Source organism: Siphateles boraxobius, unplaced genomic scaffold (assembly GCF_051911475.1).
Source record: "Siphateles boraxobius isolate OS27281-9 unplaced genomic scaffold, OSU_SipBor_1 41, whole genome shotgun sequence".
Lineage (NCBI taxonomy): Eukaryota > Metazoa > Chordata > Actinopteri > Cypriniformes > Leuciscidae > Siphateles > Siphateles boraxobius.
The window spans coordinates 6,350,348-6,377,738 of record NW_027509042.1 but is presented as its reverse complement, the minus strand read 5'-3'; the positions used below and the strand labels follow the sequence as shown (position 1 = coordinate 6,377,738).

General features: G+C 36.5%; 1 protein-coding gene and 1 long non-coding RNA gene across 3 annotated transcripts in view; one reads left to right on the top strand and one right to left on the bottom strand.

Annotated features, from left to right (window-relative positions):
• The window catches only part of grm4 (glutamate receptor, metabotropic 4), a 181,625-nt gene that overhangs the window by 53,712 nt on the left and 100,522 nt on the right, over positions 1-27,391 (bottom strand). For both annotated transcript variants that reach the window (XM_077198025.1, XM_077198026.1), the window contains exons 3-5: positions 15,255-15,471; positions 3,270-3,405; positions 550-704 (exon numbers count right to left, since the gene is read on the bottom strand). In XM_077198025.1, the coding sequence (XP_077054140.1) occupies positions 550-704; positions 3,270-3,405; positions 15,255-15,471 (508 nt within the window). The remainder of the gene's footprint in view (positions 1-549; positions 705-3,269; positions 3,406-15,254; positions 15,472-27,391) is intronic.
• LOC143706293 (uncharacterized) lies at positions 6,832-10,377 on the top strand. Its single transcript, XR_013192961.1, has 2 exons — positions 6,832-7,345; positions 10,152-10,377. It is a non-coding gene; the product is annotated as an uncharacterized LOC143706293 (long non-coding RNA).

The window sequence follows — 27,391 nt, the reverse complement described above, 5'->3', positions numbered from 1 at the left end:
GATAAATATCAATATAGAATGATGTGGTATTGTGTTGTTCTGAAAGATTTTTATTTTTTTGCCATATCGTTCAGTCCTACACACAAGATACTTGATGATGTCATTAACAATTAATCAAAATGCACCATATTTAAATGGAGGCTTTTCAGTGAATTACGACTTAAAATTTGGTCCGTTGATCACACAAAACCATTAAATGGCTTTAAAAGACTTGTGATAAAACCATACAAGTCGATTGACCACTTCTATAGTGCTCTTTCAGAGCTTGCTGGTACTTTTTTGTATGGAAAAGTGCTGGATGAGGATATTTCAAAGTCCTCTTTTTGTGTTTCACTGAAGAAAGTAAGTTGCTTTTTTGAAGGAATTTTTGTTTTTGAGTGAACTTTTCCTTTAACACTATGCATGCATCATAACTTGTTATGATTATTAAATGCATCACAAGTAGCTAATGTGTTGTCATAAAACATTAAGCACACGCTCTGGTTCAGAACTGCTCTCTAATGGATGAGAGCAACCACTGACAAGTGGAGGATTTAATCTGTCACTTGCCTCTGATGGACTGTCGTTTGGGTAGGATGGTGACAGCTCCCTCGGCCATTTCCTCCTGGTGAAGCACTGGCGATATTTTCGAGCCCCAGCTATCTGACCCCACCCACAGGAAGTGACCCGTCTGATTGGCTTTTTTTGCTGCCTGGAGTAGCCGCCTGTTAAAAGATGAGTGCGAGTAAAAAGTTGGATATAGGCTTTTCTACCGTGCTCTGAGTCACATCAACTCTAATTACTTGTTTGCAATTATTGTCTACTTTCTGTGGTGCTTTGGTGATTCTCCATTTACAGTAACTGCAAATCAATGTGTTATTGAAAGGTCGTTATTGACACTGCTCAGCGCGGAAATTTCTAAGCATTCTCCATCAGGGACAGTAGCAATTGATGTCAAAATTAGTCATGCACAACTGACAGCAAAAGCATTTCCCCAAGATAATAATGGCTCAATAAAGTATGTTTCAGGCGGTGCACACAAAATCATTTTCTGTCTTTTAAACAGACACAGACTTGAAGCATCTTCATATGCAGAGTTTTCCATAGGCCGTGGAATACATTTTCTGGGCTTATATGCTAGTAACTTATCAACATTGTAATAACTGTATTAAATTTGCCCACATATTTGCCTACTATGCATTTTCTGCAATTTATTTACCTACATTAAACATGAGACGCCATTCCCAACACATTTTACTTTCAAAATGAAGAATTAACTACAGGGATTGGTGAATGAAACTGAAACGCCTGGTTTTAGACCACAATAATTTATTAGTCTGGTGTGGGGCCTCCTTTTGTGGCCAATACAGCATCAATTCGTCTTGGGAATTGTCCTTCACAGTGGCCAGAGGGATTTTGATCCATTCCTCTTGAAGAACAGTGGCCAGGTCACTATGTGATGCTGGTGGAGGGAAACATTTTCTGATTTGCTCCTCCAAAATACCCCAAAGTGGCTCAAAAATATTTAGATCTGGTGACTGTGCAGGCCATGGGAGATGTTCAACTTCACTTTCATAACCATCAAACCATTCTGTCACAAGTCTTTCTCTGTGTATTGGTGCATTATCATGCTGATACATGGCACCTCCCTTTAGGGTACAATGTTTGACCATCACTGATCCACCCCGTGCTTCACGCTGGACAGCAACAGTCGGGTGTTAAGCCTCTTTGGGGCTTCTCCACACCGTAACTCTCATGGATGTGGGAAAGACAGTGAAGATGAACTCATCAGAGAACACTACATGTTTCACATTGTCTACAGCCCAAGATTTGCACTGTTGGCACCATAAAAAAAATTGGTATTGGCATGAGAGAGAGAGACCAAAGGTTTTGCTTAAGCATCCCGATCATGAATATTGACTCTGTGGAGCTCCCGATGAACAGTTTTGGTGGAAACAGGAGAGTCGAGGTGCATGCACATTTAATTCAGCAGTGAGTTGGGCAGCTGTGGTTTTATGTTTTTTGGATACAACCTGGGTTAGTACCTGGACAGACAGCTTTCTCTTGCATCGACAGTTACTCCTGTTGGATGTGGTTCGTCCTACGTGGTGGTATGCCAACATTATTCTGGACACATTAGCTCTAGAAGTCTTGAAACACCACAGAGACTTACTGTCCTGGTTACAGATGAGCCAGTGAGACGTGCACCAACAATTTATCCTCTTTTGAGCTCTGATACGTCACCCATTATTCTGTGTGGATTGCAATATTTTATCTACAGCTACTATAGGCTATTACTCTGCTATTTCAACCTTCACACTCTGGTCTTAATGATGGAATGTAAAATCAATGAAGAGTGGCCACCAGGGCGCACATGTATAGGCATGAAACCTCCAACACTATATTGGTCAGTATTTCAGTTTCATTGTCCAACCCCTGTACAACAAAAGCCGAATACAATTCCTAAATAGCCATTTGGTTATTGGTTAATATTAATCAACAATCTGCATGGCCGAAGTGACACCAGCTAAAAAGGAAACGTGAAGCAAGTTATCAAGTTGTTACATTGCAAAAAGTTACATTGTTACATTACATGTGCAAAATAAAATCAAGAACATGAATAAAAGTACAAAGGGTCCATTTTAATTTTATCATGTTGTCTATAAAGTTTCTTTTTTTCATTATGAAAAACATACTTTCTGAATTACAGGTGCATTGATGCGAACATGGATAAACAAACCATTATGATCTCAAGGACAATGGCTGACAAACAATAATTAGAGAAGCATGATTAAACAGTCATCCTGAACGCTCAAGCAAGCAACAAATTGAAAAAGTTTGACCATAATTATTCCTTCAAATTAAAACGATTATTATTCAATGGATGTCTAATAGCATATTTAAGTGAAGGCTTTTTGTCAATTTTCATGAGAACAGCTGGGTTCTAATAGTTCTGATTAGGTACTCCAGGTGCTCATTGCTGGGGTGTTGTAGACGTTCCCATGGAGCAAAATTAAACGTGTTATAATAGAGGTCAGGGAAATTAGTTTTTAACCTCCATGCAGAGTCATTGTTGTGTATTTCAAATGTTAGATTAGAATGCAATACACATGTTGGTGTTTCTTTTATTAACTTTTTAACTCTGCAGAAGCAAATTAATAGCAGAAACGAGTTTAACTGCTTCGTTGTAGCTACAATAAAGAACTTATACTATATAATTCCTGGAAAAACAAAAATAGTATAATCCTTTAAGATAGTTGCTAATTTAAAAAACAACAGAATCCACTCACCTTATATCATCCTCATTTGCAAATATAATAACAACCCTCGCATTCGGATTTTCTCCCAGTCTCTGAATTATCTTATCAAACTCTCCTGGTTTTGGCTCACGGGGGATTTTCACCGCCTGTGAGATACACACACTTCCTGTGAAAAAAAAAAGTGTCATGATTACTAGTTGCAAAATAAAGAACAACACGTCGAAAAACTCCCATCGAACAGCTTGTTACTGGTAGTCCTGTCCAAACTCACTGCTCTGGTTGAGGGAGACGTTGCTATGTTTGGCAGCTCAAATATATTCTATAAAAATAAGCATTTGTTACCGTAAGGAGCTATTTCAAACTGATCTGACCTTTAAAAATGACTTGGTAGTGTAACCTAGTGCAGTCAGATCTATTCAGATACATATTAAATCATAAGCTCATTTAGATGTTACCACATGAAGCACATTTTTAGGTTACCTGAAAAAAACATTTTTAGTGTACTCGAATAGAACAATGTTCAAAATGAACCACAGAGCCACAGTGTCTCTACGATGAAGTCAAGTGGCTTGCTTTATCCTTATCATTTTTTCTGCACAGTCGACTGAGATCAATACCAGACCCCCTAAGACTAAGGCCAAGACCTGCCGGTCCAAGGGACCTGAAAAATAGAAGATACTGAATTTGTTGCAGCATTCAATCAATGAGATACTTTGTATAGTGGCTAAGTAGCCATTTCAGAGCTGTGGAATTGTCTGTAATGGTCAAGATACCATACCCGCCTGTGCTGGGGGTAATTAGGTATATTAAACTAGACATATCCAGACCATGACTTACATTTTGAAACCCAGAATAAGACTGAGCTGAGCCTTTCTATATTAAAGGCACAGCTAAATGTGATTTTTATTATAATGGATTTATGTGAATATTGTTTCAAAAGTTAAAAGTTATATTTTTAAAGCCTATTAAAATAAAAAAATGTTAAATGGTAGAAAGATCTGGATGTTCTATGGAGAATCTTCATTGTTTAGCCTTGGATTCCCAATGTGTTAAAGTTTTGCTCTGCTGGGTCCAATACATTGCACCACTTCTCATTATCAATTTATTGTTTTGTTATTGTGCGCTTTACTGTGTTTAACAAATATGCTACCTCTTTTGTTGTAGTCTTTTGTTGTAGAAAGTCTAATCTTTGCAATCTCCAACCCTCTTACTTTCACAGATGCCTTGAATTAACCTCGTGTCATATCAGCAAATAGTCATATGCAGATTAACTGAAAAAAAGAGTGCATAATAATAAGCTCATTAAACTTCTTATATCCTTTCAGAGAAAACACTGAGCCCTTGTAAACTTCCACACAAACCGATAGTTGCCGTTCCAAGGAGAGGGCGTTTTCAAAGCGTTTGACCTGTCCTCGCTGAGAGACGAACACTGATTTGCATTAAAGGCTGTAATTAGACAGAAAAGAGAACCCTCAAAGATGCCATATGGAGAGGCTTCCTAACGGCAGGAGTCTTGCAGTCACTTCCAGCCCTCTGCTGTGTGCATATGCTACTTTGAGTCAGGAGATATTCTAAATGACTGAAGGCCTCAAGGTAAGAATTCAAAATGTCACTGAATGAGACAGCATTAAAGCAAAGTCACACAGTGACTTGGGTGTATGTGTATGAAACAATTGTTTTATTATATTCTAAAGAACGTATTTACTGTAGAAAAAGGAGACAGACAGACAGACAGACAGACAGACAGACAGACAGACAGACAGACAGACAGACAGACAGACAGACAGACAGACAGACAGACAGACAGACAGATGGAGAGAACTAAAAGAGAATGACAAAAATAATGATTGTTTCCAATCACCCAAAAATCACACCATTGGTTGAACCAATGCTGCTGTGTCAGTCTAATGCAATTTAGAATTGTACTCAAATGGTTATGTTCGCGTTCGCGCACAGTACCTGTTATAATAGAATTACACTTTTATCAAATTTAGCTTATTTATTATAATGGGAATAAATGACTTTGTAAAAGGAACAAATGGTGTTTTGATGCATTCAAGAACGTCTTGCATGAATTGACCAAAATATGCACAAGCATTTCCAGCAGGGTTATATTTGATGCTTAATCAAATAATAACGAACAGCAGGAGGGGTGATCTAAGAACAGATGGGTACTGGCAAGATGGAGAAACTGACTTATAAGTGTTTTTTTGTGTGGGTAGGTCAGTTTTCTATTTATTTACTTCTTTTTTGGAACCAACTTCCTAAGCAGATTGAAAGTAGCTATTTCTGTGTCCATGGAAACTTATGGCATGGGTAATGTATTAAGAAACAATTTGGAAAGAACGAAAGAAAGAAAGAAAGAAAGAAAGAAAGAAAGAAAGAAAGAAAGAAAGAAAGAAAGAAAGAAAGAAAGAAAGAAAGAACGAAAGAACGAAAGAACGAAAGAAAGAAAGAAAGAACAACTTCTTGTTTCAAAAGTAAATACATAAACTTGCATGTCAAAACATTTCATGAGGTCTTTAGGGAAATATAAGAATGAAAAAAGGCTCAACCTAATTTTGTTAGAAGCCTCTAATAATAGCAATGACACATTCAGAGTCAAGCCCAGAGTCAAAGTGACAGGATGTCAGAACTTGATCGTCTGATTAGTGGCAGAGTCAATTATCCTTTCCAGACACATTGTGAAAAAAGCTCAAGAGAAGATACTAACAAAGCATCCATATGTTTTAGAAGCCTGTCTTGGCTAACAATTAAAGGGACAGTTCACCCCAAAATAAATATTCGGTCAACATTTATTCACCCTCATCTCATTTCAAACCTGTATGACTGTCTATTGTCTGTGGAAAAATGAAAAGAGAATTCTGAACAATGTTTCCATTCAATTACAATGCACAGAAGCTTCAAAAAGGACAAGAAATGAGGTATCATAAAAAGTTATAGTTATGCGCTATATTCCAAGTCTTCCTAACCATCTGAAAACAGATGGAAATAAAAGTTCTTATTAAAGGAGAGTAAATTTTCATTTTTCCGTGAAACTTTCACTTAAATAGCTCATTTCAAGTCATAAAGATTTTCTATTGGAAGAAAAGGAAGCTGATGCATTATTTCAACTTTTTACAAAGTAGCACACAATGGAGGGAAAAAAAGTTTTTTGTCTTCTTTCTTGAAGCAAAAGTTTTGGCTTAGGATTTGAGACTTTGTGTCTCTGTCGTCCCTTTTAAATCGAACACGGTAAACCCAGACAGAGTCGCATTTTCACGAGTGACTGGATGTGTGTCATGTTTTCTTCAAGAACTCCCACAGACTTTAACATGATAAAGAACCCTAGCAATCCACAACGTCAGCTGGGATATCTAACTTCGATAAATAAATATATATATATATATTTTTTTTTTTTTTTTTTTTTTTTTATCCCTTTTAGCAGGGCACTTTTATCAACAGAATCCGTACTGCATTTGCACCTCACCTGGAATGAGGCATGCATGGTTTCTGAGAACAGCCTGAGCAGAATCTCAGAGGAGAGTAAATGTCAGACTGAATCTCGAGCACTATATATAATAATCTACATGTTTGTCTCCAGTAATTATGAAGGTTATAATTATTGATCCATTATTACAAAGCCTTAGGTAACTCACCATATGACTAACCTCCCTCTTGATTAGATTTTGCAGAGGCCTCAGAGGTTTCTATTTGGATCTCCACATGGAATCAATTACAGCAGGCAAATCTTATTTATCAAATATTGTAGATTTATGTATGCTGAGAGCAGGGTAGGCTGTTTACTTTGTTATTGTGCCATGCTGCGGCTGAAGATTGCTCATCACTCAGCGGTGGCCCAAGTCAACTCCACAGTACCACTGGGCAACCATTTTCCATGGTGATGTATGCTAGTGGCAGTCACCTTTCAAAACTCACCAAATCTATTCCTTCATTTCAGAATTCGACCCTTCAAGGTCCCTCAGCAGCAAGCGCATTATAAATTTGGCCCATTACTGGAACCCAGAAGATATTGAAAATATCGAATGAGGTTCTGCTTGAAGGAGAGTCAACAAAGAGAACCGGTGCAGTATGTTTCCCATCAATGCCTCGGATGATCTTGTGCGGTAGGCTACTTATCGCACACAAACGTGTTCATTTGATTAGCGTGAACCTACTGCGGTATTAGATAACACACTCGGTTACAGACATTACAAGCAAATAACTGATATTGATACAGGGTTAAGATGTCACAAAGCCATCCTTTGAAAAAAGCATAAAAGACAGAGGAGAAAAACAGTGAGGCGTTTCACAAACATAGTGTTTTTCAGCTTTTTCCCTGGAGGCAGGACTGAAGACTGAATTGAATCATGTGCTGGTCAGGGCAGAAAAAAAAATGAAGTCGGGAATGCCTTCGGGTCTGGAATTGAAGAGTGCTGTCTTGCACTCAAAAGGTATGCTTGAGTCTGAATAGGGAATGATGAACAAATCATAAGACAATCAGACATTGTGTGGCAAAGGATTTTTTCTTATGCCCATCATTTAAAATGTATGGACTAAGGTTAGTATATGGTCATCGTAATCAAACATCCATAGCCTACAGACCCTCAATGTAACAACGTATCTTTTCTCTGAGGAGACAAGGCAGGCAGTCCCTCCTCCAAGAGAGTCAAAAAAATAAAACGATTTGCTGATTAATGGTTAGAAAAAGGTGACTATTGATAAATAATTTGCTCGATTATTACGGTTATTCTTTTTCAAGCAATGTCAAAAATTTAAAAAACATGTTAACATAAACATACAAAAATATTGGTTGCTTGTTGATAGTGGGAGGTAAATGGTGTATCATGATGCTTTCAATCCAGCAACCATGCAAAAGTCAAATGGAACAATAATTCACAACGATTTAAAAGAAAACCTAAAAAGCTGGAAAAAACAATTTACCTCTTTATTTCAGATCAACACAAGTCACTGCTCTTTACCCATTCAATTTGTATCTGATTCACTGCAGCCAGCTATAAATAACTGAGAGAATTCTGTGTACATCATATTTTATTACATTAAGTAAGCATTATTTATCAGCCTATCATGCAGAGATCCTACGATGTGCAAGATACCATGCTCAGTCCCTTTGCTCTCTGTGGTACACCACTGCTCTCTCATCTGCGTTATTTATTCATCTGTTGCCATGAATTATGAAGGAATTACTCCAAGCAGGCAATGCTACACAAATATACTTTCATTCATTAACACCTTGTGATGGCCAGTATTTAAGCCACACAAGTTTTATCTATTCATATTTGCATTGATTGATAAATAAAAGGACATTACTATGGTTTGGTTTAAGATCTTTATTTGGCATTGTACTGAGTCAGTGCACAGACTTAGTTATTTGGCTTAAGATTAAAAAATTAAAACCAGCTAAAATTCCTCTTTGGCTAAAATTTAATTTATAAAAACATAGCTCAAATTGTTAGTTCATTTTGTAATTAAGATGACTTGAAATGTTTAGTACCTGTTGTGTTGTGGTATGGACCAGCTTAGTGACAAAGAGATTCAAACAGGAAGTTGATCTGTTTTATGGGAATTCTAAAGGAAATGAAACTGTACTAACTTTGATGTATTAGAGGGGACATAGGAAAATGTGATGTCTTGATCAATGTGATGTTTGTTTAATAGGATTCTTTTGCATTTACTAAAATGTATCAATGGCTCTAAATTTAGTTCAATGTATTGTCTTTATTCCAGGGTTTGTGTTGTTATTGTTGTGAAAATTTGTATGGTAATGTTTCCCCTTCTTTGTTTTCATGGTGCTGGCCACCTCTTATAAATTCAGTGTATGTTTTTTCTAGAGAGAGTTGTTACTTATTGTACCCTGGGAAAGGTGGTGTTGAATTTTGTTCTCTGTCAGTTGAGAGGCTCAAGCCCAATTATGTCCTTTTTGAGTACTGGATTTATCCTGTGATGTAATCTGAAGGGAATACAATTTTTGGACCTTCTTGTTTTTAACTGTTACAAATTTTTCGCCTTTTTCCTCTCTAATGAGGCTTGATCACTTTTTATCTTGTGTAAGCAAGATTTAATAAAACATCACAATTGAAGACTACTTTGCTCCCTGTTTTGTGGCGATGGACTAATTTTTTAGATGTGATCAAATTTGTGAAATTAAGCATTCAGAATTGATGAATTAGCTCCCTTTCAAATCATATGTTGGATTTTGAAAGTGAATTAGCCACATCCCATTGGTAGTAGAATTTGAATTTGAATGGGAATGACAGGAATAGGAAATTATTAACTTAATTTAAACAATGGCAATAAAATAAATAAATAAAATAAAGTAAAATAAAATAAAATGGAGTTTTAAACTCAATTGAAATTAAATTAAAAATCAGTTCTCAATTTAATTGTGAATGGCACACAGCCCTATAAATAAAGGATCATCAGGTTTTACACAAATCTGTGGATTTCATTCAGGTTGACTGCTGATGTCATTAAAGAAAAAAAGGAGACAAACCAAATCCAAAGGTATTCTAAAAATCATGTTTCAATTCAACGTTTAACTTAAATGATTTTTCATCAAGTGATCTCAGACTTTTGGCTCCCAATGTAATTGAAGATCCTACATTTAGGGATCAATCTTTGGAACAAAGTCAACTAATATGGTTGAAAATGCTTTCGTTTGTACTTAAAAAACTGAATTTCTAAGTCATTGGGAAAACAATTAATAGGATTATTCAGTTAAACATCCTACTCATCTACTGTGATGCAGAGACAGAATGGAGATATATGTGAGCAAAGCACCATGGGAGACATTCTATCGACCCGCACAGCCAAGACTTAAGCTATTAATTATCTTTGTTTGTTTGTTTCTGCCTTTCTTTCTCATTCCCTGTCGTCCCTTTTCTTTGATTTTGGCTCTTGCTCTTTCTCTAGGCCCTGGACAGATGTGCAAACACTCCCATGAAGCTGTAAGGAGACGCCATGGCACTGCAGTGACGCTCATGTTTATTCATATCACGGCCCTCAAGTCTCACTCCATCCGTCCAGCATCCTCTAAATACAGCTGTGGGAGTGGTCTTGATAACCAGAGTTACATAATGGAACCTTTTATATGTGTATGAATAAAAAATAAAGCATGAATAAATGCACATAACTGTCACCATTCCTTCTGTCCATATTCAGCATCCAGCAATGAGTTACAATAAATCTTATAAGCATTTTTTTAGTACTTTCTATTACAGCTAAGTTTTTCAAATCAGAGAGTAGTTGGCACCCTGGGAAAGAAAAGGGGGGGGGGGGGGGGGGGGGTAATTGCAACCTGTGGACTGTGGATTCAGCTTGGTCTTAAAGTTGCCATTTTGCAGTGTTTTTTCTTCTTCACTACAGCCAACCAAAATGCTCTAAAAATTATTAGAAATGTATATTATTAAAATTATGAATGATTATAGTTAGCAGAGATTTGTATAATTAGCACCTCTATTGTAGTCTTGAGTTCTCTTCCAGGAAAGTATGTCACAATATCCCTCATTTAAATAATTCCCGCCCAAGGCATTCCAAAAAAAATTTAAAAAAAAAAGTTCCAAGCCCTGGTTGAGTTGCATGTGTTATGGTAAGGGGCGTGACATTTCCTAAACTTATTTTTCATTCAGTATCGTCTATTTGAAGCTTTTAAGAACTCTCACAAAAAATATATGAATAAATAAAAATTATTATGCAAATAATGATGTAACATTTCCAATTTATATGTAAATAAACAATTTTATTTGGACTTTTTGGTTTGGATAACTGTGTAGTCCGGTCTTGTGCCCGCACATTAAGTTGAAAATGGGGGAAACTATTTTAACATAACAAATTACACACATAAGCTTTAAATAAGTAATGATATGAATTACATATGACATTTTTACCAGTGAAAGTAAATATGACCTTTGGAAAACTTTTCCTCGCTCTTCTGAACAAATATGACTTTCACAGTTACATTCCAAACAGAGTAATTTCCTATTAATTCAACTTTCTATAAATGCAAGCCCATTTTTCATTTCATGGTTTTTAAATGCTTCCTCTCACTCAAATTGATTGTCTTTCCTATTGGTGAATCGAATGAAACTTGCTCTCCATTCTCAAGCACCAGAGTGGTTCTAAGAACAAAGATTTCCTGGAACACGTTATTTAACTAACAAATCCATTAATGTGTTAATCCATTTGGCACTACCCATCTAAACTCATGACATGCTTTATTTGGCCACACGTTTTTAGGCCAGGGCGTATGACGGAGCATATCACCACCCGTTGTCCCCATTAGAAGAAGGGAAGAGTGATTTTTCCACAAAGGAGACTGAAAGAAACGCTTTCAGCAGTAAGTGTGACTGGAAGCATGCGAAGGTGCAATTATGCGTCATCAAACAGTGGTTCGCTTCCGCAATTCTGTGAGCTCGCAAGAACCACAACCCAGACGTTCTTTTTCACACCAAGCAAAAGAACTAGAGCTTTTGGGGTGGAGTGTGAAAGCACCCAGATTCTTCACTCATGAGGAAGGGCCAGATCTCAGGGTAGATTATTGGGAGGAACAGATGTTGATAGCCTCACTGTCTAGGAGAAACCATAGACACGTGAGGAGGACACTGTTACCCTCGAGACAAGAAAGCAGTATGACTCAATGTCCCCCAGAACTTCCTCAAGGCGGTTTTGAGTATTCTCACGAAGACTATTCATAGAACTTGACTCAAGCAATTTCAGCTTCCATCTGTTTGCATCCACCATTGCTTGAGGGTTATTATGACATCTTTTAAGATAATTGTATAATGTATAATGACTGACAAGTTCTATATTCAAAATTTGATGTAGTATCTAAATCTCAAACAATTTAGACTGATTATGGGTTTTCCTGATTTACAGTATGAGCAATGGAAAGGTTCTGTAGATATTTACTGGTAACATAAACCTGGGACCCTCCCCCAGGGGGACGACATGTTGGTTCCAGCCTGTCAGCTAAAGCTTAACCTGAAGCACTAGTGAGAGTAACAGACTTGGGAACTCTGGAAGAAGTTTTGAAGAAAATCAATGGTTGAACTCAGTATTCCTCGCATAAATTGCAAGACTACTTTCCCCCTAGAGTGCACTTGAAGTTTCATTTCTCAGAAAGGAAATGCAGTTGAGAAGGAAAATTTTGGAAAATATTACTGCTTCTTATAAGCTTAAAGTATTGGATTCGTTTCACAAAACAACTATATTTGCATTTTCAGAAACAAATATAAATTCTTTCAAGGCTTTACCATTTTCAAGAATAGTGGTAAAGGTATGTAAAATGAAATAAACCACTATTTGATAGAAGAAATGGAGAGATCGATAGTAATGGGCCTATGCTGTATAGATGCATAAATAGATGCCAGAGAGAAAAGTCCATTGCAATTCAGTATGCAAAGTTTGGTGTGGACTTTACATTAAGTTCAAGCTGAATTAATTATAATAATAATAATAATAATAATGCTTGTACTCAATGTACTCAAAGCACTTTACATGGAAGGGGGAATCTCCTCAACCACCACCAATGTGCAGCATCCACCTGGAGCCATATTTTGCCAAAACGCCCACCACACACCAGCTTACTGGTGGAGAGGAGACAGTGATGAAGCCAATCAGTATATGGGGATGATTAGGAGGCCATGATGGACAGAGGCCAAGGGGCACATTTTGCCAGGATGCCGGGGTTACACCCCTACCCCCATTTGCCTAATTGCTGAAAACTATGGAGAAGAACCACAAACCCCCTAGATTTGCATTTGCTGAAAGAAACAAAATAAGTACACTTTAGAATAGATTTATAAAGAGTTATTATTACAGAAGAAAATTACTTAAAGTTTATATTTCGGTGTGTACTGAATATGTTTTCAGGAAAATTAATTTCATGAGAATTGCAATGAAATTAATATGTATTTTAGTTAAAATGTATATTAAATGCAATTAGTTGAACTTAAGAGTGCTTTTTTGTGCTGCTTAAGTAAAGGGGTTATGAACTGCATTTTTTCAGTGTTCTCTGAAGTTCACTTATAACGTTATCAAGATTTTTACATCAAAAAAACATCCTAATTTAGAAGTAATTAGCTATTATCTATCCTGCTTTTGACCCTCGCTTCCAAACAGCCAAGCACTACATTGATTGGGTAAAAGTTTTGCATATTAAAATAATTTTCAATGTCACTGCCATTCCATGTGTGAAATTGTTTTGAAAACTTTCAATGTTGAAAAATATATCATTACATAGTTGAAACATTTGCCAACAATGTGAAACATGTATGTGTATTCCATATGTTTTATAAGTCTTGGTTGTAGCAAATAAAGTTACCGCAGTTAAAATTAACAAAGGACGGCTTATGATGTTTTATGTCAACGGAAGTATGAATGAATGTAGCATTGTTTGTCACACTGTCGTTCTTTTAGGCTAGTTATAGTTTATCCTTTATAATAAAGTGAACATATACATTGTCATTTGCGTGCACGTGCATGACGTCGGATGATTACGTCAGTGCGGCTAAATTATTTTTCAATATGTTTGTGATTATCTTTCATTTTTATTTCATTTTTTATTCCTTTTTTGTAGTTATTGTGTATATTAATTGGTTTATGTATATCATACATACATCATACATTTAAAAAAAAATTGCATCTGTCTTGTATTTACTATTACATGACATGCCCGAATCGGTGGTCAGGGCTAAAGAGGCAATGATGTAGAAGTAGGGGTTGCTCTTCTACCGAGAGGCGTTTTTTCGTCACACTATGACGTAACAAAGTGAAAAATACAATACAAGTAATTTTCTGAACTTGGTTTCAATAAAAGCTGTTTATGTACAAATGAGGGAGATTTGAGTTCTTAAACTTACAGGATATTTTTATAGCACAATGACCTCTTTTATGTCAAAAGATCAAGGAACATTTTATTTCTCAATTCATGACCCCTTTAATTAAGACTTAAATACATTTTAAATGCACTTTCATAATTATTTTTATTGCCTACTTATTATGGTTTAAGTGTACAGATGAATACTGATAAGATTTTATGGTGAACTAAATGTAATTTCTGTTGATCCTGGTATGTATGTATTTAAATATATTTGTAATTACACAATTGTAATGAAGAAGTAGCAATTTAGTACATTTAAAATGTTAACTTTAAATGTAATATTGAAAAACACACTAAAGTTTAAACTATCAAGAAACTTGTGTGCTAGTCAACATCAAAATAAGTGTACTTCTTTAACGCATGATTAAAACATCTAAATGTGCAATTTTTAAGTTTTTAAAGGTGCATTGTGTAATATTTAGTAGGATCTGTTGACAGAAATGCAATATAATATACATAACTATGTTTTCAGTGGTGTATAAAAGACCTTACTTAATTAACCGTTATGTTCTTTATTACCTTAGAATGAACCATTTCTATCTACGTACACCGCAGGTCCCCTTACATTGAAATGTGCCGACATGTTTCTACAGTAGCCCTAGACGGATGAAACGTTTCCTTACTATGTTGTTCTTCGTGCAAAGGAGCTAGCTAAAGTCAGCGAATAAAACACTGACACAATGATGAACAAGTAACAATAATATTACCAATAACATATCGTTTTACTGAATAATTAAGTAAAAATCATTGCTTTATCTTTGTAAAGAAAACTCATTGCTTAACTGGCTACTCTCTGCTGTCTCACACGACGACATCTCTTCCTGTCGGCCACCGCAACTTAATTTCATTAATATTGTATAATATAGAAGTACATTAAAAAATACTTTTAAGAACTTGAGTACATTGTGCATTGAATACATTTATTCACACCTCTTTTCCACAAGGGAATACCAGTGCAAACATGCAAATATTGTGGCTGGTCGGGTGGTTTTTCAGTTGGACGGTGTCTTCCTGTCTGAGTGGGCGCTTCTTGGTCATAATAAGCTACAATAAAGTCTATGCTGCAAGACAAAATTCGAGGCTAAGGTAAACAAATTTTAAAAATATTCCCACACTGAATGCAAACACTCTCTTACCCTCTTCCCGAGATTTTTGGATGAAGGCATCCACGCCGCTCTCTCCGTAATTCCCCTCCGACGCCACCGTGGAGACGTAATTCCAGCGCATGGCCCTGACAATATCCACCATAGCCTGTGCCTGGTAGGTGTCCGGCGGTACCACGCGGGAGAAGAAGTCATAACGGGTGTTGTCGCTCAGCTCAGGAGCCGTGGAGGCATAACTCACCTGGGGAATCTGTAGGAGGAGACAGAAACATATATCCTATTCAGAATCAGTCACTGAAGTACACAATTCCCCAAAAGCCCTGCTGCTTCTGAGCTCACCTCTGACAGATTATAACACGCTCCATCATCCTAGAATACATCCCCTACCAAGCTCTCTCTTACACAGCAACAGGTGGTACACTCAAGACCGCAGGAATGAGGACAGTTCGTTCAGAAATGAGATGTGTGTGGAAAGCAACAACAAACTGGTCAACAACTACCACACTTTCACAGACTAGTTTACAGGAACCCCAAAGAGGCAAGAGTCTCTTAAAGGAATAGCTCACCTCAAGAAATATTCTCTGCTTTATTTACTCACCCTCATGTCTCTTCCAGCTATTATGAGTTTACTTTTTCTGTGGAGCACAAAAAGTGCACTTCTGAAGAATGTACTGGCTAGAAAACCTCCAAAAATACAAAAAGCATCATAAAAGTACTATTAAAGTGGCTGATATGATATTTCTTTGGCATGTTCATTTGAGATCATGAAAGATATCTGACGAAACATTTCGATCAGCCACTGGTGGCTGGCTGCAGAATAGGTTTTACCAAAGTTTTTACCAAAGATGGTTTCTGTCATTTTAGGTAGTTCTTATTACGCTGGTGTATGTTAAAGTGTTCTTTCTTTTTCGTTAAGTCTGGTTTTAGTTAGTTATTTGATGTTATAAAAATGGAGTGTGTAAGGCTCCAAATGACGTAATCGCAACAGCCATTTTAGGATAATTTGGCTTAATTTTTCTATAGTGGAAGTAGAGACACTTTGTGTCTTTTTTTTTACGGTTTATGTGTCTGACTCATGAAGAAGTATATATTTCGAGATGGATCTTTTCATTGATTCAAATGATTCGCTTCTCAAAACCCTCTCAATGATTCACGCACTATTTTGATTCTTGACCTCAGCTCATGTGACTCACTGAACCGGTCACAATGGTCCACTGAAGTGGAAGAAATCAGATTATCAGCTTCAGTTTCAACATGTTTGCCACACAACAAGGCTTGCAATACAAGAAATCATTTGGATTACCTTTTAGATACTTTTATGGTGCTTTTGAATAATTCAAAATATCTCAAAAGCCCTTCAAAATGTCATCATCTGAGTTCTGAAGAAACACTGAGGAGGGTGAGTAAATTATGACAGAAAAAGGGTGAACTAACACCTTAAGGATCTCCCCAACTGAATTGTGTTGAGAATTCATACACGGACTACACCGAACAACAGACACACAAATCAAGCGTGATGTGAAACTTAAGCAATCGCCATAAAATGGATCGCTGGTGATGCTCGGAATACATTAAGCTAATGTCAGGCATAGCATAATGGATGGCTTGCACCACCAAGAATGCAATTTATACAAGTTTATTAACTTGGCTATTGTGAACATACTCTGGCTTTTAAGGCCACTCTCTGCAGACATAATACCAGCGGTACGGCTCCATTAAAAGGGATCATAAATTCATCTGCATAGAGGACAACAAAATATAAGTTTAACAATGACAGAACGAAAGGCTCTTTTTCAGACCCAAACAGACTGCATGTCAGTCATCATCCACCTTGATATAGGCTAGTACTATTTTTGTATAGAGAATATCTAATAAATAAGCATGAACCATATAATTTGTGATTCAATTCAGCATGTTTTAAATAGAATTTTATTAAATATAAGAAACCTGCTTATCCACACACACACACACACACACACACACAAAGCTGCAATTAACTCACTGTGAAACTCATGTTTGGTTTCAGGTGGACATTGGAATTAGGAATTCATATAATTACATAATGCTGAATGTTGCCCAAAATGTCACGCAATGCTGCAATATGATGTTGCTGTATGTTGCACATTTAGCATTGGTTCAACTTCTTGAGCAACTGATTGACACCAAGAGCAGCGCATCACCAATTTGGTGAAATATTTACCTTTACATGGATGCAGATATAATGTTTATTGGGATCCAAACATCTGACACCACATTGAAAAATCTGGGATTTAAAAATAAAAGTTTTATTAATCTAAATAATTGTTATGACATAAAACTAAGAAATATTTAAGATTCACAGTATTTGGGTAATCAAAAAAGCTAATTTGTGGCATTAACCATGTGAAATCCATCTTTTAAATGCCTAGTTTTCAGTTTTGTTCGGCAAGACATCTCAACAAGCACTGCCTACACAGTTGCAGAAAAATGACTGCCTCTTAGTTAGTTGGAAATTCTTTAGTTTAAAAGTAACATTTTTCACAGAAAATATGAATCTGCTCTTTTCTCACCATCTTGTGATTTATCTTTATCTTTCTAAAAATTGCACTGGATGGGAAATACCCACACCTGCAGAGGGAGCAATTTTTAAGTTCACTTATCTGTTCTAAAAATCAGTTCAAAAATGTGATGACGTCACATAATAGCAGAATGCTAGCGTGTTCCGGCCAACAACGACCTAACCTGTAAGAAATCGAAAGGACATAAGTACTCGTTCATTCGACTTTTGAACTATGATCTATATTGAACTTGCGGAATCAACAATAAAATCTACGTTGATTCAACAACAAGCAGGAGAAAGCGATACATTTAGCCGTCTAGCTCCATTGACTCCCATTCATTCTGCACTCGCCCGCATTCACCTACAGTGGAAGTCTAATGGAACTGCAACCAAGATGATATACAATGGGGCTAATAGGAAGTGCCAAGGCTCTCCGTTAGACGGGCTCTGATAGTACCACAGCAAAAACGAATATGCTCCTGACCACACCCCTTCATTTAAAGTTACATATTAGCATAAATACTAACAAATTCAGTTAAAACAATGCAATTTAGTCTTCACATTTTTCTTCAATGTAGTAGCAAATTAAATGAAGACTGAAGCAGCAAACAGTGCTTTAATTTTTTTTTCAAGAATCTAACAGCAGTATCAATTATTTAAATAAATACCCCAAATAAATATTTAAAAAAAATAATAGTAATAAAAAAGCCAAAGTAAATGTACAAAGTACTGCATGCCTTTTTTCAGCAAAAAAACGAATAGGAAGAAGTAAACATTTACATAAAAAAGGCCCAAAAGAAGATCTGCGACGCTGATATATTTGCTGCACATGTTGATGTTTTCAACCAGAGATATGCTTAAATATATGTATACAAATTATGTCACGGCCAATAACTTAAAGCATTACTCAACAGAGAAGAAGCTAACTCACAAGGCATCGAATGTGACAAGCGCGGATGGACGTGTGCACACAAAGTAATGAAGATTCAAAATATTGCTGAGATTTTCTGACTGACACTGGATGACACAAAGACATTTTCAAGGCTCTTATTTTCCACAGCTAAACCAACAGCTGTAAAACTATAATATCTACATTAATGTTTAAGAAAAACATTTGTCAGCAATGAAAAAAATCTTGTTTATTTGCCGGATTTGATCCTATACTAAACCTTGGCATTGCTGAATTATTTGTAAATGTCATTGAAATGATTCAAGTCACCCTGCTGATTTCTCCAACAAAGATTTATTTAATATTCCATGCTGAAACGGGGGACAGAAAGAGGATTGTGATGAATCACTTTTCTTTGTTTCCAAACCTCAGAGGAGTTCTTGAGGAGAGAACCAAAGGTTACAGCTGTTGCTTCTCCTAACATGTGCATGTCAGAAGTAATTTAAAATAAGATTTATTAAACATACGTTCTAGGTGAAGGGCACCTAATCATATGCGGCAGCTTTGTATGAAATTAATCTGACTATTCCTATGCATTGCTGCAAGCAATGTGCGTATAAACACGTTTGCATAATTATGTCTGACTGGTTTAAGCAAAGGTCAGAACTAGCATTTCTCAGCCATTTGCGAGGTGTGTTTATTGTAGTCCTTTAAATTAAGTATATCAAAAGCAATTATTTTATTGCATTTTTTGCTGTCATTAGATAGAGTGAATGCCTTGTATAAATGTGAACATCTAAATACTGCGATTCCATGGGTCAATGAATGAGCAAAATACAAGAAATATGCTATTTGCATCAGGTGCCGGTGGCATCGGGCGAATCAGAAGAGGTTTGTGGACAAACTCATTTGAAACAAATATCCTTCTTCCATATCTAACGGCTTCTCAACTGGTATCAGCTGTTGTTTACACTGATAGTCAATTCAATTTTCACATCCGTTACTGTCAGCTGAGCAGGGCAGCAAATGGCTGAGCTGTGAGAACAGAATGACAGAAAACGCCGTGTAATTATTGAACAAAACAGATTGGGACACATTCTAGCCAGGCAAATGGTGTTACAGTGTAGCCATTGTAACAATTTCATAAGCCGGCTCAATTTTCAGTGAATATTTGCCCGAACAATTAGGTCGAGGAGTGTTGGTCAAAATATATAGCGCATTTTGTCATTGTATATTAACATGATGCCTTAGAACACATCACAACTCTCATGCTTAAGAAGCTACACCTTATTTCTTAATCACTGGATCCCAAATGTTGTACTTGCTTTTTGATGACGCATAATCAATGACTCTTTAGCCATACTGAATGACAAGCCCATTCACAAAACTGCAGCATCTCTGGTGCTCACAGAGGCGTTTAGAAACTCGATCTACCCATTTTTGAAGGCTGAGAGCTAATTGAGAAATCTGCTGGTGCATTGGCCAAACTTCCCTCAGTCTGACAGTGTGACAATCTGTTCTGCCATCAATGACAATGACTCTATAGTGACTTCCATTCACAAATGGATTACTTGGTCTACAAGCCTAAATTGTATTAGACATTTCCCAAAAATATCTATATTTTTAAATATCTATCTATCTATCTATCTATCTATCTATCTATCTATCTATCTATCTATCTATCTATACACACACACACACACACACACACACATAACATTGTTTTCAGACACATACATAGGAAATTAGGGTTCAGAAATAAATTTAAATATGTTTTAGATGCTGGTCGTAAGCCTGTTAGTCAGCTTATTTCCAAGCATACAAAATTTTGACAAAAACATTACAAACAAATAGCTACAAATTCTTATGAGATCAGGCTGGACAAACAGCCTTTGACATCGAAAACCATATAGGAAGTGTTCTCTCCCCTCTTAAATGCAAGATTAAATGGTTTGTTGCGTTTAACCACTTACGTTTAGCTTTGTTTTGACCTTATCAGAACATACATGAATCGCCTGTTGAGAACCACCTCGAAACCAAATTCACCTGATGCTTCTGTGCAATTCTGAAAAGCCTCCTCCAACAGGCATCCATATGGGCTGAAAAGCTGTATATAAAACAGTAAGAGTTTGCATTAAATACCATTTAGTTAATTAATCACAAAGTGGCACCCCTTAAAAAAATTCAGCATTTATCACACATACGTCAAATAAAAAGTCGGTTCATTAATAAGCAGATCTTGCTCTATAGCTGGAGACACTGACTCACCGTGAATAATATTTCCCAGCATGCCTCAGATCTCTATTTAATATCTCCATCACTCACTCCTGACCTTTGTAGATTTAGTGGTCTTTTGCACACTGGAAAATGGCATCTAGTCATGCTTATCTCTCTTAGCATCTCTGGTCTCATGAGAATACTGTCACCATGGCGTTTCCTTATGGCATTTCCTTGGTCAATCAAATTATTACACGATTCATTTTCGAACCGAACTCCCGATGCTTAACTGAGCGGATCCTTCTATATATTTCTACAGTAATGAGGCTCTCATGTAGCACAGCGCTGGGTAATTCAGGCGGGCGAAGTGATGAATTGGAAATTGGGAATATCATTTGGAAAAGGTCAAACTTCTGATCAGAGGTAAAATGTATGAGTTAGGAAGGGCCTCTGGTTGGAAAAGGTATAGCGAGGCTTTGTCAGTTCATTATCTTCTTCAAGCTGATCAACATGCCACTTGTTAAGGTTGACAGCATGACAGGAGCTTATCGAAGCGAAGACTCAAAAAGGTTTTCGGAAATAGGCACTGCAGGGGAGCCGAAACCAAGCAATCTAAACAGAATCGACTCATCATCAGTTTTTACGTTTTTCCAAGACCTCTAAAAGATAGCATAGCCATTTCTGACAGTAGAGACAGGAGAGCTTCTGAAGTTCCTGTTATTTGGGAGTATAAATATAATAAAGTAAATATAATAAAGTAATCCTTATTTCCAATATTTATTATATTCTGAGCATGTTTGCTTTAATTGTCTGGGTCACTTTTGGAGAAACCCCCAGTATAGCGCATTAGGCCCTAATATTGTAGAAAAGCTGCCTTGAGTTTTAATCGCCTTAAACAAATTGCCTCTTTTAAACTGTTTGAACCAGTTGGGCTGGAAATCTTCCAAAAACAACTTCTTTCCTATCACTCCTCCCTCTGTTTAAAGAACATTAATCAAGAAATTAGAGACATATTCAACAGCGATATGTTAATCAGCACTGTCAGGGAGAAATGTCAAATCATCCACACAGAGTTTAGAGACCATCTATGAGTGATGGTTTTACAGTCGGCTACACTGAAGAAATTAATAAGATCCTGGAGGAACAGTCAACATGATAGCACCCTATAGGATCGATAGATAGCCTAACAATGGCTTACGGAAACACTTGTTAGCTCCTCTGGTTTGTTTCCCCTGCTTTCATTTAAGGAAAAATCTCATTTAATTTCATTAAAACATAATGGAAATCAGGATGGAAAACAACGAATCGACTGTGCAACAATGAATAACACCTAAAGGAATCGGACTTCATATAGCTCATCTGAATCTGCATTTTACTACTGTAGTACCAGTTTTTGCTACAACCCTTTGATAAATAGGGTGGCCGTGGAGGCAATAAAAGCTGCCATTAAAAAACATGTGTGGGATAAACCTAGGGCCCTATGATTTCCGTGATGCGGAAACGCGGAATCCAGTCATAAAAGCAGAATTTAACGTATATCGCGGAATTTGCATGTTCTGCGTCTATGTGTAAATGAATGGCGCAGACGCAAGGTTTCATTTACCACACACACAATGAAGCACGTGTGACGCGCGCAGTGTTTTCAGCCTCTGCTGCCTCACTATATAAGGACATGAATGCATGAACTTCATACCCAGAGCTGCTCAGTCACTTCATGAGCATTACAGTTTCTTTTGTTATGCCACAATGTTATATCATAAACGCACAGAAACTCAAATGTCTTCAAGGCACCCTGCCAAAATAAAAGTTCGGTTTAACTTGAAGATATTGTGACAGAAATTACTGTTATACAGTAGAATTTAGCTATTTCTTAAAGTAATAATAACACTAACAGTAATAATAATAATGCATTGTTATTAAAACATTCCTTTTTAAGGAGTATTCACAATTTTTCTTCCATGTTTTAATTTAACAGTAAAGCTCTGCTGTGCAGCACTTTGTTCGACAAAAAACTGTTTAATTTCATATGGTTAGAAGATAAATTCAATTAATGTTTTATGCCTTCATTATATTGCCAGAAAAATTCAAACAGATTTCTGAAAGAAAAAAAAAATTCAGAGAAATGAACAAAAAATATAAATGTTTTTATGAATTCAATTAATTAGATATGCTTTTTGATTATTAAAATGTAATTAAACCATTAAAATTGAATCCATAAACCAGAAAAAATTTGGTAAAAAAAAAAAATATATATTATAGGGCCCTAAAGATGTCATTTTTGTTAAACCTTTAATAAATTGTTGTTAAATTTTAAAAGTTTCATGAGTTCAATTAATTAGACATGCTTTTTGATTTCTAAAATGTAATTAAACCATAAAAATGTAGTCCCCCCAATAAAAAAATTCCAAAAAGAATTTGGATTTAAAATTTTAACTGAATTTGGGCATATAAACCCAAAACCCAATGTTAGAGAATTCCTCAACGACACTGCATTGCTATCTTTCTCAGATGGATAAAGGCATAAATTATAAATGCTCACAAGCGGCATCAATTATTCAGAGTTGCCTCGATGCTCTAGAGCTCTCAGTGGCTGATGTCGGTGAAATATTGGCAAGAGAAAATACCACCTGCTTAATTATGGTGATTAGCTTTGGGGGCCATCTCAGCCTGTCTAAACCATACATTCTTACTTATCTATTTGACTGCAAATTGAACCACTCTAGATGACGCAATAATAGCATGATTGTTGCTGATCTATTTGTTGCTGGGTCAAATCTTCCCTTGAAAAATTACTTAATGTTGGTGTAATAGCATGTCACCACTGTCATTTAAAAGCCATACACAGCAAAATCTAATGAAATAAATATCCCAGTTGCAGTGTGGTTTTATCAATCATAATGGAAACTTTAACATACAATCCATAAGCAATATTTACGTTTCCCTGTTTCATGCGCAAAGACTATGAATAGGAAGCCATTACTATTCCCCATGTAGGCCTATCATATTACAGCTACACACAGTACAATTCCTGCAGGATACTGTATCCCAAAATGCAGTGCACTCAACTTGACCTTTCATTGCCAGTGTAGCAAATGTCAGCTAGGATTTTAACCAATTTTTATTATTTGATTGTATTGACAAAATTTAAGGTGTGTTAATCCAAGATTTGGATTGAACAATTAAACAAGAAACATTATGGGGTAATATGAGGTTACAACAATGTAGCATTCTACTAGCAAACAAAAATTTGAGCAGCAAATCAGCATATAAGAATGATTTCTGACATATCAATGGAAAATGTGACTGAAAAATGTGTCCAATACAGGCGATATTTTACAAATATTTTAAAATATTAAAATAGGTGCTTTAAATTGTAATAATATTTCACAATATTACTATATTTATGATCAAATAAATGCAGCCTTGTTTTGTTTTTCTTCAAAAACCATTAACAAATGTTTTAACCTTTTGACCGGTAGTGTATACAGTATATCTTCGCTTTACTAGCTGACTGTTATATATATAACACTGTAATGTAGTTATAAATATAATGATCATTTTCTTTGGATATTGCCACTCTTATTGTTAAGGCACTCCCCTCATTACCACAAATCATTTGAGAGAGCAGAATGCCTCTGCTGAAAAACTGAAGCCACTAGATTGCCCTCCAGAGTCCAGTAGTCATATTTACTTTACAGTTATTTCAGGCCACCTTCACCTTCTTGACCTCTGAACGGGTAATTAAATCTGTGCCTCCACAGCTAGCCATTTCCTCTGGTTTCTACACTTTGGTACAGAACAGCTATTATCATTCATAGAAGGTCACGCCACCCCAGACATTTTCCTAGTGAAAAAGCGAAAGACTGACCAATGTGCTGAATTCGTCATTGCTTTTATTGTGTTCTTGTCACAGACCTTTTGTACAGTAATATGCCTTTATGCTCACGCTCAGTGGGTCCTCCATCCATTTATCCCACTGTGATTTTTGCCTTCTTTACAAACATGTGTAAAATGTGGAGCCCACAGAAGCCTGTGCAAGATTGCATTGTATAAAAAAAAACGAAGTCTGATAATTTAACACATTAATTTAGTGCAATTAATTAAAGAAAATGACACAAGTAACAATGAATCATGCCACCTGACCTGTACAGTACGTGAATTCCAAAGATGTTTTCATCTGCACAATACTATAATATCAATATTTTGCAAGCCTCCAAATGAAGAAAACTCAAAAAATGTACATGCAATTAACTTGATTAGGAATTAGAAGATATTGATTAGCAGCCCTAGTAGAAACAATACGTGTCGTAAGAAAATCATAAATGAGCTCAGATGAAGCAAATCTAGACATGAAAAAAAAAATTCACAAAAGCCCTTTTGCTCTGCCAAACTGACACACATTTAGATCTCAGCATGGCACTAAGTGCTAAAATGCCCCTCTAAATGTCAACAGCAGCATAAATACACGCGCATTTGCAAACACAGGCACATTGTTTTCGGTTTTGTCAGGCATTTTTGGAGCGCTGCTCCGGAACGTTTTTCTCTGCGTGTTTGTGTAGTTAAAAAGCTACGTGTTCTTCCTGCAGATCTATATGGAGCCGGATGGCGATCGACTCCGAGTCAGCCGATCAGCGTTGACTTTATCACTAGAGAGAGGGCAGCTGGCCCATCAGGAAGAATGACAGTTCACAAGTCGCCGGAGGGGGTAAGCGCCTGCTCTTAACAGTCAGCCTGCGAGGCTTCCACACAGTGTCACAGATCACTCCGAGCTCCTCTGCCTCATGAAACTGCCCTTGATTCATAGGCACTCAAACTACCACACACAAGTAATGATAGATGGCAGTTGATGAAAGAGAGCTAAACTGTTGGCTTATTTGCTCTTGTGACAGCAGAAATGAATATAGGTGCTTAGAAAAGTCACGGCTCTTAAGTAATTCATAACAATCAAGAGTACTGTGAAGCAGAATCTGTAATTTGTCATGCATTAACAGCTCTCTTTTGTCACAGTGAAAGCTTTGCGTTGTCGCTGGCTTATCACTGTTATCACAAAAACTACAGTATTTACGGTTGGCTCTAGTTGGCGGGTGCAATGTTCAGACGCTGGAGCTGATAAATGGTCTTTGTTATGCCAATATTCCAAGCACTGCTAACTGCACACAAGGGAAAGGGACTGGGCAAGCAGCTACTTTACTGAGTTTATCAACTGCAGAGGAATATATGGCAGTACTTTTTTAAATTTAAAATCATAATTCAGCTCTCGTTAGATTCATTAAGAGCTGAAAGAGCTTTTTTACCCGGAACTTTAGATTTCCATAAGCTCATTAGTGATCATGTTCCTGCTACGGATCAGTAGGGTTGGGGCAAGTCGTTATTATGTAACAGCAAGGCTACACTGTTTAAATAGGAATATTTTAATTAATAATGCCTTTGTGCGCAACCTCATTCAAATTCTAGGAGTGAATGAATACTCTAAATCTTGTTACATCCAGAATGAGAGTAGAAATATATGTAGGTTATGGTCCAACTTGTACTTTCCCTTAAATAAAGTGAATATTTTAATATTTCATTCCTTATGGTCTGCTTTCTACCAAATGAATATTTTACGTAAAAATGCATTTAAACGTGAAAGACCTAGGTGTCTGGGCCCAAGGTATTTATCAATAAATAAAATCATACTGCATTACATAAAATGATCAAAAATGTAACTAAAGTGATTCCACATGTTGAAACGGTAATGGATTTCACCTTGTTTGAAATATTTTAAGCATTAGGTATTTGACTTTCTTTTAAAGATTTTGTTTTCTTAGTCTCAAGAAAGGAAGCAAAAGCAGAGCATTTCACACTTTTATTTATGCATTTTCCCACGAGACAAGATGCAATGTCTTAGCAATCCTGTTGTCATGGCATTGCTTCTGTACTGATCATGAGTTTATTCTTGATTTAAAGGGATACTTCACCCTGACATGACAATTATTGTTCGACCGATATATCGCTTGCAGATTTGGCTTTTTTTAAATATCGGCATCGGCCGATAAGTCTTTCTGATTGGCCGATGTGTTGGACGCGGGACTTTTATTTTGACGGCACTGCAGACTTTTATTTTGACGGGCGGCGCTGAGAACACCAGCACCTGAGAAGAGAAGGCAGCGCCTGAATCTGATCACACAGCACTCACATTCTCCGTCTCTCTGTCAGTCATATCTTATACTTTGTTAGACAGAACCGGTGGCTACAGAACTGGTAATCAAAGAAAGTAAATGGTTTGCGAAAAAGTAATGCGTTTGCTTTTATATTATTTGTAGCCGAGAACAATCAGGCTAAAATACTTTCTCATTTACCGTCAACATTCAGCAAAGTCACATCTACATCATTTAAACAAATCTCTGAATATCTAATAAACATTTAATTTCACAAACCTTGCAGATTTAATCGAATCCAGCTGTGATATCTTGTGAAGTGTGCATTTGTAGCATGCATAAATGTGTTCCTGCGAGTGACGGTCCGTGCGCAGTGAGTGAATGCGAA